The sequence below is a fragment of the Gigantopelta aegis genome, chromosome 13 (assembly GCF_016097555.1).
Source record: "Gigantopelta aegis isolate Gae_Host chromosome 13, Gae_host_genome, whole genome shotgun sequence".
NCBI lineage: Eukaryota > Metazoa > Mollusca > Gastropoda > Neomphalida > Peltospiridae > Gigantopelta > Gigantopelta aegis.
Window position 1 is genome coordinate 20346126 of NC_054711.1, and position 18667 is coordinate 20364792.

General features: G+C 38.0%; 1 protein-coding gene across 1 annotated transcript; it reads left to right on the forward strand.

The window, feature by feature from the left end:
- The first annotated feature begins 666 nt into the window (after window positions 1-666).
- On the forward strand, window positions 667-3104 carry LOC121387202 (kelch-like protein 40). Its single transcript, XM_041518228.1, has 2 exons — window positions 667-1684; window positions 2833-3104. The coding sequence occupies exons 1-2, from the start codon at window positions 667-669 to the stop codon at window positions 3102-3104; spliced, it is 1290 nt and encodes a 429-aa protein (XP_041374162.1).
- Window positions 3105-18667: the final 15563 nt, after the last annotated feature.

Genomic DNA, 18667 nt, shown 5'->3' on the forward strand with positions numbered 1-18667 from the left:
CCCTCTTCCCCTTCCCCGTTTTGGACCTAGACGTTATCAAGATGTGTGTTTGTTTATTTGTTCTTGTTTTTTTGTTGTTGTTTTTTTGTTTTTTTTAAATGAACAGTTCCACCTGATTTCTATCAATAGGGAACACTGCCTTAACAAAAACATACTTAAGTTTTTCTCTCTAGCTTGGTTAAGTTTAAGGGCAGAATTTAGCTCAGTCAGCTGAGTGCTCGGTTGAGGTGCTTGCATGGCAGGATAAAACCACCCAGGTACATCTATTCAACTGATTGTGTTTTGTCGTTCCAACCAGAACACCAAAAATGATCATAGACTGTGGTCTGCGCTTTTTTTATCTATGGAAAAGTGCATATACAAAATCATTTGATTTATTAGAAAAAGTGTAGCAGGTTTCCTCTGGTGACTACCAGTCAATTAGCACATGTTTAACATCCAGTAGCCCAAGATTACTTAATCAATGTTATCTAGTGGTGTCGTTAAACAAAACAAACTTCATAACATAGATGTGTGATAAATACCAACTTTTTTTTTTTTTTTTTTTACTTTTTAATTTTACAAAAATACAGGCCCTGGTTTTGTGCAAAATTGAAATTAATTTTTTTCGCGAATGAAAATCAAGTTTTAAAATATAATTTATGTTCATTTCTGTAGCTGTTTACAATGGATGACGTTCAAACCCAACTTCTGCAGAACATTCATCAAGAGATGATCAACGGTTTGTTCAGTGATATACAGGTGATTTGTAATGGCGGCACAACAACCGGAAGTCGGATCGCTCTGGCAGCGTTGTCGCCGTACTTCCGGGCGAAGGTTACATCAGACATGACAGAAAGTCGGACGGGTGTCCTGAAACTTCCAACTGTGTCTCTGCAAGTATATAAGGACATTCTCAAGATGTATTTCTGCAAGATTAATCTTATAAACGAGGACAATTGCAGGCATATGTTTGTCGCTACCGATATGATGCAGCTTGATTATATAAAAAATCTGTGTATCATCTGCATGAACCAAGATCTTGACTTCACTCCTCAAAATTGTCTTAATTTGTGGAGAACCCTGAAACTCTACAATTTCCTTGATTTGTCCAAACGGGCACTTTCCTGTTTGACTGATAACTTGGCTGAATTTCTTAAAACGGGAACTGTTATTGACCTGTCAAAGGCAGAACTTTTGGAAATCATTTCTAAAGATGACTTAACCTGTAGAGAAGACGACATTCTGAAAGTCGCCATGAAGTGGATTGAACATAATAATCCGGAACAGGGGGACGTCCAGATTATTTTTGAAAATATACGACTTGATATTGTTGGCCGACAATTTCTTGTTAATGATGTAGCAGTTTCAAATATCGTTCTTGAGAATAATTCTGTGAGAGAAATCATACAACACGTTTCAAGTTCAGCCCTGCCACAACGTACACGCACAACGAGGTTTGTTGCCAACTGTTCTGATGTCTTCGTACTACACCACACCAACAATTTACTTCTGTCTTGCTTCACGTCTGAAGAGGAGTGGGAGGACGTCCCGCCAGCTCCAGTAGATCCTGGACAGTATTATTCAGCAGCGAGTTTGGATCACAAGATCGACATCACTGGTGGTGATGAACAAGGCAAATGTACACTTGTGTATGACATCATAGGCGCTGGCATCACTGTACAGCCGTCGCTAGCTCTAAAGTGTATGTAATAAGTGGTGTCGATACCAGTACAATAGAAGAGAAGAGCGAGAGTGAGGCTATATATCTTTATTATATATATCTATATATCTTTATTATCCAAAGCCATCCTGGCTATAGGCGCGACATAAACATCAATATTATTATCATAGTAACAGTTGTGCATATATACATAGTGTGATATTTAACAATCAAAATTACATGAATAGAGTATATAAAATGTCAATAGGAGGGTAAACATAATATATTAATTTTTAATGAACATTTCCCTTCTTAGAAAAGCCTTGTATAAATATTTTCCAAGATTGTTTAAAGTTTTTATATTTTCCGAGTTCAATAGTTTGATTAACTTAAACACGGAAGGTCTGACGTAGAAGTATTTCTTTATGTAATTTATTCTTAGATCATGGTAAAAAGGGCAACTCAGAATAAAATGGAATTCGTCTTCGATTGTTTCATTATCACATAGTGTACATAATCTGTTTTCTCTTGGGGTATTTTGGCGTCTCCCGACTTCAATACAAAGGCAATGGTCAGATAATCGTATTTTGGTAATCAGTTTGCTGTATACAAATTCAAGGCGTTTTTTTAGATAGTTCTTGACATTATGAGTAGGATTTAGATGTTGATATAAGAATCCTTTAGATGACGAATCAATTATTATGTTACAATCCTGGATGAAGTGATCCTCTAAACGTTGTTTAACTGTGAATAAGAAAGAAGTTTTATTTTCGACCTGTTGGCTATCCCATATGTGAGGAAGGCCTACTTCTAGTAGAATATTTTTCACAGAATTTGCCCAATTAAATCTAGGGAGATTGATATCATCTAATAATAATTCGTAGCAGCTCTTTAAAATACAGTTGTTAGTATTTAATATTTTCAGCCAATATTTAATAATTCTGAATTTTCGAGAAGTGGTTAAAGGAAAGCGACCAAGTTCTGCGAATACCATCATATTAGTACATTTTTTACTTACACCAAGTATTCTTTTGCAGAAATCGATGTGTACCTTTTCAATATCTGTAGCGCTATGGTATCCCCAAATCTCGCAGCAATAGCTTAATATGCTGCTAACATAAGTATCAAGGCGAAATGGCAGGTGGTTGGTGATTTGGAATTGAACAGAGTGCTTGCCTTTCCTGTTACAGTTGGTGAGAACATCCTCATTATGGGAGGACAAGTAATTTACATCTCAGGAGAAGAAAACGTCAGCCCATCACATGTCATCCAGTGTTTTAACACTACAACTCGCGCTGTCATTAAGGTGGACACAAAGTTGCCTTGTACATCCAGTACACTAAAAGGATATGTTCACCTACCAGATGTATATCTGTTGGACGTTGATGGCAACGTGATGCACATTCACATCACTGACAGAAATGGAGGAATCCAGGTTGAGAATAAACTAACAGTTAAATAGGAATCATTTGGTTACTACTTTGGTATCGTTCACCGACATGGAAAACTATTGCGTTTTAGTCCCGATGGAATTCGTAAATTCAACCTGGCTGCAGGGAAACAAGAAGAGAGTACATTCCCAAACCCACCTAGACATGGCTGGGTGTACAACGTTCTGACAATTTGACGCGGGATATACTACAACGTGCAAGGCTACATTATTAATCACAGGGCTCGAACTTAAGAATTTATCTCCCACGACAATTAAAAAAACAAATTGCCGTCGGTGAAAGGGCCGACCGACGGCAATTTTGAGTATGCTGACGGGAATTTTTTTTAAACTGACTTTTACAGCAAATAAACGTATCTGAAAGGTTATTTTTCTCTATGTACATGTAGTCAAATTTCTTCAATGTATGTCAATAAACTTCAATAAACAAGAATGTATTATAAATGGAATCATGGACTACTAGCATAAGTTAACATTACGATGGTGTTTCTGAGATGAAGTCGCCCAAGTTTTCGGTGAACATGACATGAAAATTGTTCTAAGGATGACATTAAATTGTATCTATATAGTGTTCTTGGTGGATGAAAATTAAAGGATGGTCGTGCAGCCCCAACCCACCCCACCATTACCCCCCACCCCCCCAAAAAAAAAAAACACAAAAAAAAAAAACACAAAAAAAACACAACAACAACAACAAACAAACAAACAAAAAACAAACAACAAACAAACAAAAATTCTAAAAAGCAACAAAAAAGAAGAAGAAGAAAAAAAAAACGTTTCGTTACCGTATATCGTTGTGTGTTGGTCGAGTTTGAGGAATTACCTATCCCTTATTTTGCCCCTTGGTATCTGGTAGTGAAAAGTTTGTACGATGTACAAACTGCCTTATCTTTTGTGCACTGTTAGTTAAAACGGAGTTTCGATCTGACATTCACAGGTGCTCGTTTTGCTAAACCGATCAAAGTTTTAATATTATTATTTTAATAAAGATTTTAAGATGCCTGAAAAATAATAAAGATATTTTGTTAAGCGGTCCCATACCTTGGGATAGCATTTGTCGGGGGGGGGGGGGGGGGGGGGGGTAGGTAAACCATCTGCATCGAGTGAATCGTTCGCATTGATATTGCCAGCTGATAAAAAGTAGTTTTGTTTTTGTAAAGGCAGTGTATATATTAGTTGGCACCAAAGATAAATGCTTTTAATAATGAGCACTACCACTTCCGTAAGCGGTGATATCCCCCCCCCCCCAAAAAAAAAAAAAAAAAAAAACCCACAAAAAAAACAAAAACAAAACAACAACAACAATAAACGTTTCTAATGTTTTATAAGGAATTGTTGAATAAACAAATGACAGTACGTAAAAATCATCAGTTACGACAATTTAGATCTGCAACTGAGGTTAAAATATTAAACACCAGTTAGTGGACAAAAAAGACCGAATGACCGTTCTGATCGCGTGACAAAGTTGGCGCCAAATAAGTGGGGGGATTTCAGTCGGAGATTGCCAAAACAATAACAATAAAATGTTTTCATTGCTAAAATAAAATATAACTTTTATTTGTGTATCAAACATACAAATGGATGTTGGTATGGGACACAACAGAGGCTGTTAAAAAAATTGTGTTAAATCATGTTACGGTAACTGCCGTAAGCTAGTAAAGTTGTTCGTCAGTTGCGCTTATATACACAAAACGGCTTGTTTCCTTTGATGTTCAGTGTGCAGACTGATCGATGTTGTTCAGTGCGCAAAAAAGATGTGCATCAGAGCTGGGTGCTGTAAATTATAACGGGATACCGACAAATAAAGAGGGGCGCAGAAACAACAAATGGGGCTGCCAAACGTCAAACGGGGTGGCATAATGCAGTGAGAACATACATTATACAATAACACATGGTACGCACATGACTAAATCTTGTTCCATCGCGTGGTACTAACTAAACACCCATTAACTCCAACCAGGACCCAAACATCCGTGTTAAATACTGGCAGATAATGTTAATACACGTTTATACATTTTGCCGTCGGTCAGGAGCTTTACCGACGGCAGTAATTTTTATCCAGCGGCACAAAAGTGCCACCGGTGACGCTCCCAACCGACGGCAGTTTATATGTCACCGACGGCAATTGCCGTCGTTGCCGCCGTTAAGTTCGAGCCGTGAATCACAGTGTTGCTGGGGCCATATTGTTGTCCAAGACAAGAACATTTATGGACATATCTTGTTATTTCAATATGATAAATGTGTTTGTTTTCATGAGAAACGACAATAACTGTGCATTAATCTCTTTTATTATTTCTGTTTTTATTCACAGTCAAGAACACAATGTATTTGAATGTGTAATAACAGGTTTGTGGTAGATCACGGTTTGTAATGTATACACATGACACACATGGGTTGTTCATTAATCTGTTGACTGGTGGATATTTGTGGATATTTTTAATTAGGACAAAATATAAGAATTGAGACTTATGAGCAAATCGATGAACAGTTATGGTGTAATGTTTACTGTAAAAACAAAGCACTTTTAATTGAACAATGATATAATAAAGGTATTACCTGTAAACATATTTGAGATATTCTCTCAGAAATAGGACATATTATAAACTTAAAGCGCAAATATACATATATGCATATATACATACGTATATACGTATATATCTATATATATATACATAGATACATACATATACATATATATATATATATATATATATATATATATATATATATATATATATATATATATATGTGTGTGTGTGTGTGTGTGTGTGTGTATATATATGTGTGTGTGTATATATATATATATATGGCGCCCTACATTTAAGCGAGTCAAAAACAAATGGACGTTGTGGTTTATTTACTAATATTCTTTATACAAACCTGCAATGTAAAGGTATTGTATATTGGTTATTTTTAATAGAGGTTATTCACGTCACATCATTTTGCACCCCTTGTTGAGAATAACCTCTATACATGCATATTTATATATGCACATGCACGGATTTGTCCAGGATTTTTCACCAGGGTCCCATAGCAGATGAAATTGGGAAAACAAAATAAACAATGAAGACAAAAAAAAAATAATAATAATAATAATAATTATACAAACACAGTTGTGCAAACAACGCAAACTCGCTGGTCCACAATTTTGAAAAATAACTGTCTTGTATAGAAAACTATATACGTAACACCAGAACTGTGTACGAAACAATTATCACTAATTGAGTTTTAGTATAAAATTATTCATAGAACAACGGCCACAAACAGCTATTTGTATAAAATTGGATTACGCGATGATTCATTATGCACTTTTTGTAAACTCGATGAAGAAACTATAGAACATTTATTCGTAAAATATCCACATGTAACTCTGGTTTGGAAGAATTTGGAAAAATTTATTTTTAACACTACAGGATTCGGTGTATTTTTCGACGATCAAATGATAATTTTTGGTATACAGAGAGGGTACATGATATTAAACCATTTAATTTTGGTCACAACACGTTATATTTGTAACTCACGACTATCGAGCAATGTGCATTTGTTTATGTGAGTGTAGCCATGGTGAAAGAGTATTGCATTACTGAAAACTTGTTTCAAAAATAAATTTGTACGATGTCGATGTCAATGTGCTCTAGTGGTGTCGTTAAACAAAACAAACTTTCATACGACGTAAAAGAACATTTCCATACCAAATAACTGGATCCAACCAGAAGTTGATTTCCATTAAGTGAATACAAATTCATATTTAAACAGTACGCAATAATGTCTAGGTCTGTCTTTCGAACCCATAACCTTTGGCATAGTACATCGTTATTTGACGCAATGATGCATATTGTGTCATAATCGCAGGCCGTCACTATCAAACACACGTTTATTTCAAAACTTACGTCTAGTGTTACAGAATTAATCGAATATAGTCGATTACTCTATCAAAGTTATAGTTTATTTTGTTTACCTACACCACTAGAACACATGTATTAATGGTGGGTTACTGGACGTCAATAAATTTAATAATTCTGAAATGTAGTCTTAGAGGAAACCTGCTACACGTTTCCATTAGTACCAAGACGTCATTTGCATGCACTTTCCTACAAACAAGGCAGCTCATACCACAGCTTACCCCCAATCGGCCCTTCGACCAAACCACATAAGGCTATCTCTCTAGCAACTGAGCTAGATCCCGCCCCTTTCTTTTGAAACTCAAACAATGTATTAATCTATTGGACTACTCTTTCCGATTAACTGTTTGGATCTTTTTGTATGCATCATCCCACAGAAAAGATAGTACATACCATGTTCTTTGTTACACCAATTGTGGAACACTGGCTGCAACGAGGACAGTGGACACACCGACCGCGCATTGGGTCCTAACCGGGGAATGTTAAGTAATGAAATGTGATAGTTGTATTCCAATTTTATTGTTTTCTTATATTAAGCCATGGTATGTACTGTCCTGTTTATGGTGAAATGTATACATAAGATCTTCCTACTAATGGAAATATGTAGCGGGTTCCATCTCTAAGGCTATATGTCAGTTTGACATCCAGTAGGTGATCATAAATAAATGGATATGGTCTAGTGGTGTCGTTAAAATAATAATATCATATTGTGTAACTCGGTTTATTAGTGATCACGAAGACGTCGATGATGGTGGTGGTGGTGGTGGTAACTATTACGATGATGATGACTAGTATTATTATTATGACAACGACGATGACTATTATGGTGATTACTATCATGATGATAATGACGATCACGTTTATAATGATGCTTATGATGACGACGACTATTATTATGATGATGACGATGACTATTATGATGATGATGATAATTACTATTATGATGATGACGATGATTGTGACTATCATGATGATTATAACAATGATTAGTGTTCGGTCAGAATATTTGAATATTCGCTCGATAATTTGATATTAGAGATATTCGAATAGTATTTTCAAGTTTTCAATTATCTGTGAATTTTAATTCGTATGGGGAAAACGACTCTAACTGAGATGGGTAATGTGGTTTCTTTGAATTTAATTCTAATATAGGTCACGTATGCTGCTTACCACGTGTATTCAGTCGGGAACATAAAGCATGTATCTTGTTTCACAATACAGTATTAGTACTGACGTCTGATGCGGGGCTGAAATTCATAAACAAGTATTTTCGATAACACGGAAACGGGGACAAACTATAACGCACAGAATGGATTTTCTACATTTACGTGGTATGTGCAATTCTGTCTATTGGATGGCACATAGAAAATATGCCTTGCTACTAATGGAAACAAAATTAGTTGGTTTCCTTTCTAAGACACTATGTCAAAATTACAAAAAATTTGATATCCAATAATCGAGTATTAATAAATCAATGTGATCTAGTGGTGTCGTTAAACAAATCTAAATTTTATATATGCACATATTACACATGGCAATGATTGTTCATTAATCTCTTTTATTATTTCTTTTTAATTCATAGATAAGAACACAATTTATTTGTATGTATAATAATCGGATTGTGGTAGATAGCGTGTTGTGATATGTACATGACACACCGAATTGGTTCATTATCTGTTATCTGTCTTGAGACAAAGCTTGTACTAATAAAACTACCAACATTACCGATTCACGTTTCTTGTAAGATCGTTTACTACTACTATTACTACTACTACTACTACTACTACTCTCTCTCTCTCTCTCTCTCTCTCTCTCTCTCTCTCTCTCTCTCTCTCTCTCTCTCTCTCTCTCTCCTAGCAACTTTATTGGTATCGGGATGTACATAGATGACCAAAGTCGTATATTTTATTCATTTTAATTTATTTTCTTCCTTTTATCGAATTTACGTTCAAACTCGCTGTCCTGGGCGCGCACACACACACACACACACACACACACAAACACACACACAGACATACACACACACAGACGTATACACACACATACATACACACACACACATACATACACACACACACACACACATACACACACAAACACACACACAGGCATACACACACACACACACAAACACAGACGTATACACACACACACATACACACACAGAGACGTAAACACACGCACACAAACATACACAAACACACACATGACTATGTACACACTCACGCACACACAGACACTCACGCAAACACACACACACACACACACACACACACATACACACGGTTTGGAAAATTGCGTACGTGAAATTTATGATTACCTCTCGAAACAGGTACACGATTTAACATAACTAAAGATAAATAGTTTGTACTCTTTGTAATCCTGATATTGGAGATGAATACCATTATGTATTACAATTGTTAAATCAAAATAATGAAAACATCAGAAGAAATATATATTAGAAGAAAACTATTCCTAGCGTATTTAACATAAAACGTATTACGTCTTCCATCATTAAACATATATAGTCTTGTGAAATGGCGTTTCTCCTTCGCACCTTTCAGCTTTTGTGATTACGCACTCGGCGTTCGTTGTTAAAGCTGCATCCTAACCGGACGCGTGCGACGCGAGCGATATTTTTAGAAACCATTGATTTCAATTGCTGCACCCTAACCGCACGCGTAGAGCGCGACAGATTCATGCAGTCGAGCAACAATAATATATTAACTAATCAAACAACATTTACTTGGCAGCTTCAACTGCTGATAACAATTTAAAAAAAAAGAATCGTTTTGATTGCGTCTGGTTAGGATATATCTATTGTCGCGTCGCACGCGGCCGGTTAGGATACAGCTTTACTTGGCGTTTCAACTGTAGATAACAATAAAAAAAAAAAAGACTGTCGTTATAGTCGCGTCTGGTTAGGATATAGATATTGTCGCGTCGCACGCGGCCGGTTAGGATACAGCTTTACTTGGCGGTTTCAACTGCTGATAACAATTTTAAAAAGAAGACTGTCGTTATGGTCGCGTCTGGTTAGGATATAAATATTGTCGCGTCGCACAGGTTTACTTGGCGGTTTCAACTGTTGATACTTTTAAAAAAAAGACTGTGGTTATGGTCACGACTGTTGATATTCCACGTAATGCATTGTCTTGGCATGTATGTTAACTACGTATTGGTCTTGTCCTGTGTGAATAATTATTGTCTGAGAATATTAAAATAAATCAATATATCCAAATCTGGCTTCTTTCTTTCTTTATTATTATTATTATTATTATCATTATTATTATTATAATCAGTCAGTATTTCAAAGCAAGTCTAGAACTCGTTTAAAACTGAGCACCGTCCTGTCACAATGCTACGTGTTCTTGGGGGGGGGGGGGGGGGGGGGATGAAGAAAAAGAACAAGATACCATCTAATACTGCCGCGTATTTTTTTTGGTCTTACTGTTTTAGCGTTAGGACATATTACGTCCCAGACAGTTCACCACGACTGTTGTACCAAAGGCTGTGGTACGTGCTATCGTGTATGCGGGATGGTGCATATAAAATATCCCTTGCTATAAATGGAAACAAATGTAGCGGGTTTCCTCTCTAAGATTATATGTCAAAATTACCTAATGTTTAGCATCCAATAGCCAGATATTAATATATCAATGTGCTCTTGTGGTGTCGTTAGAAAAAGAAACAATACATAAATAAGTGTTAGCTGATGTACGGAAATAAAGTAGTCTGTTAATATATACGAGTATTTTATATTTCCTGTCGAAGTAACCAGTACAAACCCACACACATATTTTAGGTTACCTACATTCAGAGCGGTGACTTGAAGTATGAATATAAAAAAAAAACACTTCACAGTCGACGTGTTCTGAATGGGCCGCTCATCTGTATGAGGTTAGCCTGACCGTGACCTATATCAGTTCTAAATATAGGTATTAGAAACGCAGTATAACGTTAAGTCTTACTAAACAGGGAAGTCAAATAAGCATCAAGCTCACAAGCACGAACCTACTTTACACACAGGCTAGTGTGCACGGTGGGGTCAAGGATTGAACCCCCACTCCTCGCTCAAAGCAAATTTCCTTTTTTAATATGTTTTCCGGGGGAACATGACTTGAAACCCCTTCTGAAACTTCGCTAACCACCTCCGCCCCCGAATAATTTCCTGCACACGCGCCTGAATAAGTGAGATGCATGTAAATTATGTGGAAAATAATAATAAAAATATCCAATCTGTAATAAATGTTTTAAACTATTTAAAATATGACAAACGTATTAAACATTTATTAATGTTTTTTTAGGTTTTTTTGTGTGTAGCTTACACGTGTTCTCTTTATCCATCTGGTCAAGACCCCGTATTACTGAGCCCAGATTTGTATCTACCCCCCCTCCCCAACACCACCACCACCCCTACCCCCATACCCCACTTACTTTAGGCCTAGTTACGGCCATAGTTCTACACCTGCATTTATATAACCAGTCTAGTTGAGTGAATGAATGAATGAATGAATGTTTAACCCAGCAAAAAAATACACATCGGCTATTGGGTGTCACAAATGGTAAGTATATGAAAATATATAGTCTGGTTGAGTTACTCGAAAACCGTAAACAGTCGATGTGTCCCGAAGTGGCTGTTCATATTCATGCGGTTACCCTGACAGTAACTAAAACAAGTTCTCAATAGAGTTATTTATAAAGTATGGCGCCATGACCTACTGAAGATAACAACAATGACATAAATGTGTGTAGGATAGCGGGACGTAAATTATCAATATAGAGAGACCCGAACAACACTAGCTTTTCGCTAAGTAATTAATCTTGTCTTGTATCAGCTGAGAAGTCTTATTTATCAAGACAACTGAAACACATTAATCACGATCTGAGTTGTCTAACGACAATTAAAGATACATGTGACAAATATATTTATTTATGAACTAAGTCTTCTAACACCTTCAGAATTCTACAACCACATTCCCTTTGTAGATCTACCGCCATTTTAGTTGTCTGGCTAATCCGAGGCTGTACGTGTTGAGTAAAATGAAATAAGCAATGTAATTTTATTACTGTGGTGCTGGGGATTCAGGCGCAGATTCAGGGGATGGGTATGTGAGAGGGGATGCCCCCGTTCCCGCCTCTTTTACCAGAAGTTGTAAAACGATTCCTACCACGCCCCTCCCACTTTATCCACCCCTAGATCCGTCCCTGATAGTGGACAATACGTCCATCAAATGTCACGCGAGCGTAGTCTCAAAAATGATTTTGCGTACGTGGGAAAACTGTTTCAAATCATGTATATTTGTTGGGCCTAATTAAATCAAGTGCGGATTCAAGGGGGGTGGGAGCAGGGGTCGAATAAGAGACGTTATCACAGCCCTATCCCAGTTCAGCGTGTTACATGTGTTTTCACTACACCGTCGGTGGGCCCATTGGGCTATGTCTGGTTCTAGCCAATGCACCACGACTGTAATGTATAAGGCGGTTGCATGTGCTGTCCTGTCTGTGGGGTGATGCATACAATACACTGATAATAGAAACAATGTAGCGGGTTTCTTCTCTAAGACTATGTGTTAAAATTACCAAATGTTTGACATCCAATAGCCGATGATTAATAAATCAATGTGCTCTATTGGTGTCTTGACTAGTTTAATAACACCACTAGAGCACATTAATGAATGAATCATCGGCTATTAGATGTCAGACATTTGGTAATTTTGACTATTAATCTCCAGATACCAGCTACGTTTCTATTAGCAACGAGGGATCTCTTATATGCATTTGGGCGAGACGTAGCCCAGTGGTAAAGCGTTCACTTGATGCGCGGTCGGCTTGGGATCGATCCCCGTCAGTGGGCCCATTGGGGTATTTCTCGCTCCAGCCAGTGCACCATGATTGGTACATAAAATGCTGTGGTATGTGCTATCCTATCTATGGGATGGTGCATATGAAAGATCCCTTGCTGCTAATCGAAAAGAGTAGCCCATGTGGTCCTTAACCATATGTCCGACGGCATATAACCGTAAATAAAATGTGTTCAATGCGTCGTTAAATAAAACACCGAAGTAAGAACATAACGGGACTTTTTATAAGGTGTATGAAAATCAGGCGCGAATTGAAGTGGAGGTGCGTGAGGGACGGTTATCACAGCCCCACCCCAGTTCAGCCTGGTAAATTTACTTTCACAAGCAAGTTACTTAAACGTTGTTTGGCATTGTTTAACGGTAACATTAGAGCACATTCACTAATTAGTCATCAGACATTTGTTAATTTTTCGCCTGACCTGTTGCCCATTGAGCACCTATGGGACGAAATGGAGAGACGCCTACGTCTCCTGCCAAACCAGCCGTTGACCTTGAACCAACTGGGTCGTGACCTTCTTCAGGTCTGGAACAACATCCCACAAGGGTTTCTGAACCATCTGGTGTCATCAATGAGACGGCGTTGTCAGGCCTGTGTGCACGCACACGGTGGCCATACACGGTATTGACATTGTGAACTCACTTTCGACGCCACCCCTCTTCATGACCCCAGAGATTGGTAACGACAATGCCAGACGTTTTTTTTTTCTTCTGGATTTGGTATTGATCGTAAATAGCAAATAAATAGTGTGTCAAATAATTGTGTTGATTTACTTATAAATAAGAAAATTACACCACTTTTAGTAATGCACAGGAACCTTTTTCCACTAGTATATATTTAATAATAATAAATAAACAAATAACAAAAAACGAAACAAAACAAACAAACAAACAACAGTCACGTACTGGGTCCACTGAGGAGGTTCGATCCTGCGGCGGAAGCACCACAGTCAAGCGGTCTATGGACTGAACTATATCCCGTCCAAGTACTTAACTTCAGAATAAAGATATGAAGAACAGCTTTATCCTAAATAATCCTACCAAGTCTCCCCCCTTTATTTAGTACTAGATCCGTACCTGGGTCTAGAAATAAAACGCGCACCATTCGATTCTCCAATATTGTAGCAATTAGCTCGAGTCGCCTCCAGCCCTCCCGTTATTGATATTGATACTGATAACATATACCACTAGAGCACATTGATTTATTAATCATCGGCTACTGAATGTCAAACATTTGGTAATTTCGCATACAGTCTTAAACAGGAAACCCTCTACATTTTTGTATTAGTAGCAACCTCCTGACAGAATAGTACATGTCACTGCCAGTCGTGGCGCACTTGCTAAAACGAGAAAGAGCCCAATGGGCCCACGAACAGTGATCGATTTTATACCGACTTGCATCAGGAGAGCACTTTACCACTGGGCTACGTCCCGCCCTATGATTGACAAAGTTAGTGTGACATTTTAAATGTGTTACACTAATAGTCAATACTGCACACACTACATCCCGCCCTATGATTGACAAAGTTAGTGTGACATTTTAAATGTGTTACACTAATAGTCAATACTGCACACACTACGTCCCTCCCTATGATTGACAAAGTTAGTGTGACATTTTAAATGTGTTACACTAATAGTCAATACTGCACACACTACGTCCCGCCCTATGATTGACAAAGTTAGTGTGACATTTTAAATGTGTTACACTAATAGTCAGTACTGCACACACTACGTCCCGCCCTATGATTGACAAAGTTAGTGTGACATTTTAAATGTGTTACACTCATAGTCAGTACTGCACACACTACGTCCCGCCCTATGATTGACAAAGTTAGTGTGACATTTTAAATGTGTTACACTAATATTCAATACTGCACCCACTACGTCCCGCCCTATGATTGACAAAGTTAGTGTGACATTTTAAATGTGTTACACTCATAGTCAGTACTGCACACACTACGTCCCGCCATATGATTGACAAAGTTAGTGTGACATTTTAAATGTGTTACACTAGTAGTCAATACTGCACACACTATTGTTAGGCGCACACTAGCGGGTTTTACACGGTCTGTGGAGCATGGATGGGGTGGGGGCTTAGTGGGTATTCTGGTGGCTCGGGGCTGTAAATGTAGTATTTCAAGTTCAAGTTTTTTATTTGCTTTGATTTTTACAACTCATCAGCTGAATACATAACATAAATAATACAACATAGTTATACAAAATACACACGTGCAAAACAATGGTGGGTGTGGTTTATATATAATCATGGACAAATGAAGTGATATAAGTTACATTTATTACATTAACTATTATCCTGCATTAACCGATCTCTAATTGTGTTCGCGTGCACTAAATATTTTCCTAGGTTATTCAATTCCTTATTGTTACCGGTGGTCAATAACTGTATAAAACGATAAACACTTGGCCGCTTATAATAATACATTTTTTTATATATTTACAACGCAAATCTTTGTATTGTGGACACTCTATTATAAAGTGATATTAAACACCTGAAATCCAAACTATTTTCTCAGAATTATGCCGTAGAATCCCCTTCATCATAAGCGTACGAGACAGGTGGCGGGGGTGGGGATTGATATTATCGAAGTGTCAGATCGCCCTGTTTCCAGGCCTGCTTTATGGAACGACCTTTCAGTTGATGCATTCTCCGGGAACGACCGGCCTCGGTGGCGTCGTGGTTAGGCCATCGGTCTACAGGCTGGTGGGTACTGGGTTCGGATCCCACTCGAGGCATGGGATTTGTAATCCAGATACCGACTCCAAACCCTGAGTGAGTGCTCCGCAAGGCTCAATGGGTAGGTGTAAACCACTTGCACCGACCAGTGATCCATAACTGGTTCAACAAAGGCCATGGTTTGTGCTATCCTGCCTGTGGGAAGCGCAAATAAAATATTTCTTGCTGCTAATCGGAACGAGTAGCCCATGAGGTGGCGACAGCGGGTTTCCTCTCAAAATCTGTGTGATCCTTAACCATATGTCTGACGCCATAAAACCGTAAATAAAATATGTTGAGTGCGTCGTTAAATAAAGCATTTCTTTCTTTCTCCGGGGACGTGTCTTGTCCCTGTCGTGGTTAAAATATACACGGTATAGGGAAATATTTACGATTGACCCGACATGTAACAACGGAATATCATATGCAGTTGAGTTTCACAACACATGCTATTACCTGTGTACTTGTAAGTACTGATTCTTAAGGTAAGGAATTATGGGTGCATAGCTGTACACGATGTTGAATTTGTTCTTCACTGATCCAGTTACAGCCAATGCATCATGACTGGTATATCAAAGGTCGTGGTATGTGCTATCCTGTCTGTGGGGTAGTCCAAACAAAATATGTCTTGCTACTAATGGGAAAATAGAGCGGGTTTCCTCCCTGAGACGATGTGTCAGAATTAACAAATGTTTAGCATACAATAGCCGATGATGAACAAATCAATGTGCTCTAATGGTGTTCTTAAAGAAAATAAAACAAACCGCATTTAATTTAGTTAACTGTACGTTACTCAACACGGCTGGACTAAATTTCAACTACTACTAATTTATGAAACTATGTATACATGGTAAATGTTGTGTCTCGTGGGTTTCTTTTCTTTAAAAAAAAAAAAAAAAAAAAAAAAAAAAAAAACAAGACCAACAACAATAACAAGAACAATAACACCACCAACAACAACACGTTTTGTTTAAATTATTCAAAGGTCGGTTGTATTTCAGCCGTGGACTGAAATAGACCTAAAAAAAAATTAAAACAAAATACTAATACTAATACTACTACTAATAATAATAATGACTTTTACTTATTAATACAAGTTAACACTGCTTATTTCTAGTTTGTTGGTTTCTTTCTTTTAAATCATATAACGGGCATTCGTCCAGTACTAGGGGCGGGGTTTAGCTCAGTTGGTTGAGCGCTCGTCTGATATGCTTGCGTCGCAGGATCAAACGACATCGGTTGATCCATTCAAATGATTGTTGTTTTTTCTCATTCCAACCAATGTACCACATCTGGTCAAAGGTCGTGATACATGTATGTGCTTTCCTGTCTGTGTGGAAGTGCATATAAAAGATGTCTTGCTGCTAATGGGAAAATGTAGCGGGTTTCCTCTGATGACTAGGTCTAAGTGTCAGAATTATTTAATGTTTGACATCAAATAACCGATGGTTAATTAATCAATGTGTTCTAGTGGTGTCGTTAAACAAAATTGACTTTAATTTTAGCGAGGCACATTTCCATTACGGCGTTATAGCGTTCGACATATGTTTACCTCGTTTTGCATTTTCCCTTTCGGTCGGCTGGTTTTTCATCTAGTACTATATCCAGGCGCGGATCCGGTGTGTGTGTGTCGGGAGGGGGGGGGGGGGGGGCTATTCCCACAAGCTCGCTCCTCCTTGCTTTTCGCCAACATAAAAAAACAACTAATAATAATAATAATGTAAAATAAATAAATAAATACAGTCATGTTAAAACGCCTCTTACCATGTGCTGGCCTATGTTTAATGTTTCATCGTTTTAGCTCCTCTCAAATTCCGGCCCCACCCCCGAAGCACGTGAATCACAATTTGAGTTGTCTAATGATAATTAAAGATACATGTGGCGAATATATAGATCCGTCCCTGGGAGTGGACAATACGTCTATCAAATGACACGCGAGGACAGTCCCAGAAATTACTTTACATACCTGGAAATACTGTTTTAAATCACATATATTTGTTGGGCGTAATGAACTTTTTTCTTTCTTATAAGGTTGACGAAAATCAAGTGTCGATTCAAGGGGAGTGGGAGGCGAATAAGAGACGCTTATTACAGCCCCATCCCAGTTCAGCCTGTTAAATGTATTTTCACTACCCCGGTGGTAGGCCCATGGGGCTATTTCTGGTTCTAGTCAGTGCACCACGACTGGAATATAAAAGACGGTGACATGTGCTGTCCTGTCTGTGGGGTCATGCATGTAAGAGATACCTTACTACTGATACCGAATATGTAGCTAGTGCACCACGACAGGAATATATAAGACGTGACATGTGCTGTCCTGTCTGTGGGGTCATGCATGTAAGAGATACCTTACTACTGATAGCAAACATCTAGCTAGTTTCCTCTCTAAGACGATGTGTTAAAATTACCAAATGTTTGACATCCAATAGCCGATTATTAATAAATCAATGTGCTCCAGTGGTGTCGTGAGTTGTTTAATGACACCACTAGAGCACATCAATTAATGAATAATCAGCTATTTGATGTCCGACGGTTGGTAAATATTACTACTGATCTCCAGATACCAGCTGCGTTTTTATTAGCAAGAAGGAACCTCTTATATGAACTTCCCCACGGACAGGACAACACATACCACGGTTGACGATATACCAGTCGTGAAACACCGAAGTAGGAACCTGAGGATTTTTTCATAAGCTGTATGAAAAGAAGGTGCGGGTTGAAGTGGAGGTGCGTGAGAGACTGTTATCACAGCCCCACACCAGTTCAGCGTGGTAAATTTACTTTCATTAGCAAGTTACTTAAAAATTGTTTGTATTGTTGAACAGTAACATTAGAGCACATTCACTAATTAGTCATCAGACATTCGTTAATTTTGACTCGAAATCTTCCGAGAAAACCTGCTACATTTTCATCATTAGCAACAAGGTATCTTCTATATGCACTTTCCCACATACTGAACAGCACACACCACTGATCTTGATATACCGGGCGTGGGGACACTGACGTCACGGATAACCCCCCCCCCTCCCCCCAAAAAAACAAACAAAAAAAATAGTCACATAAAGGGTCCACTGGGGA

Excerpts from the sequence above, each read along its gene's own strand:
- LOC121387202 (XM_041518228.1), top strand. The coding sequence starts at position 667 with ATGGATGACGTTCAAACCCAACTTCTGCAGAACATTCATCAAGAGATG. Across the intron at positions 1,685-2,832 it reads GCCGTCGCTAGCTCTAAAGT|TTGGTGAGAACATCCTCATT; the intron begins GTATGTAATAAG and ends TTCCTGTTACAG.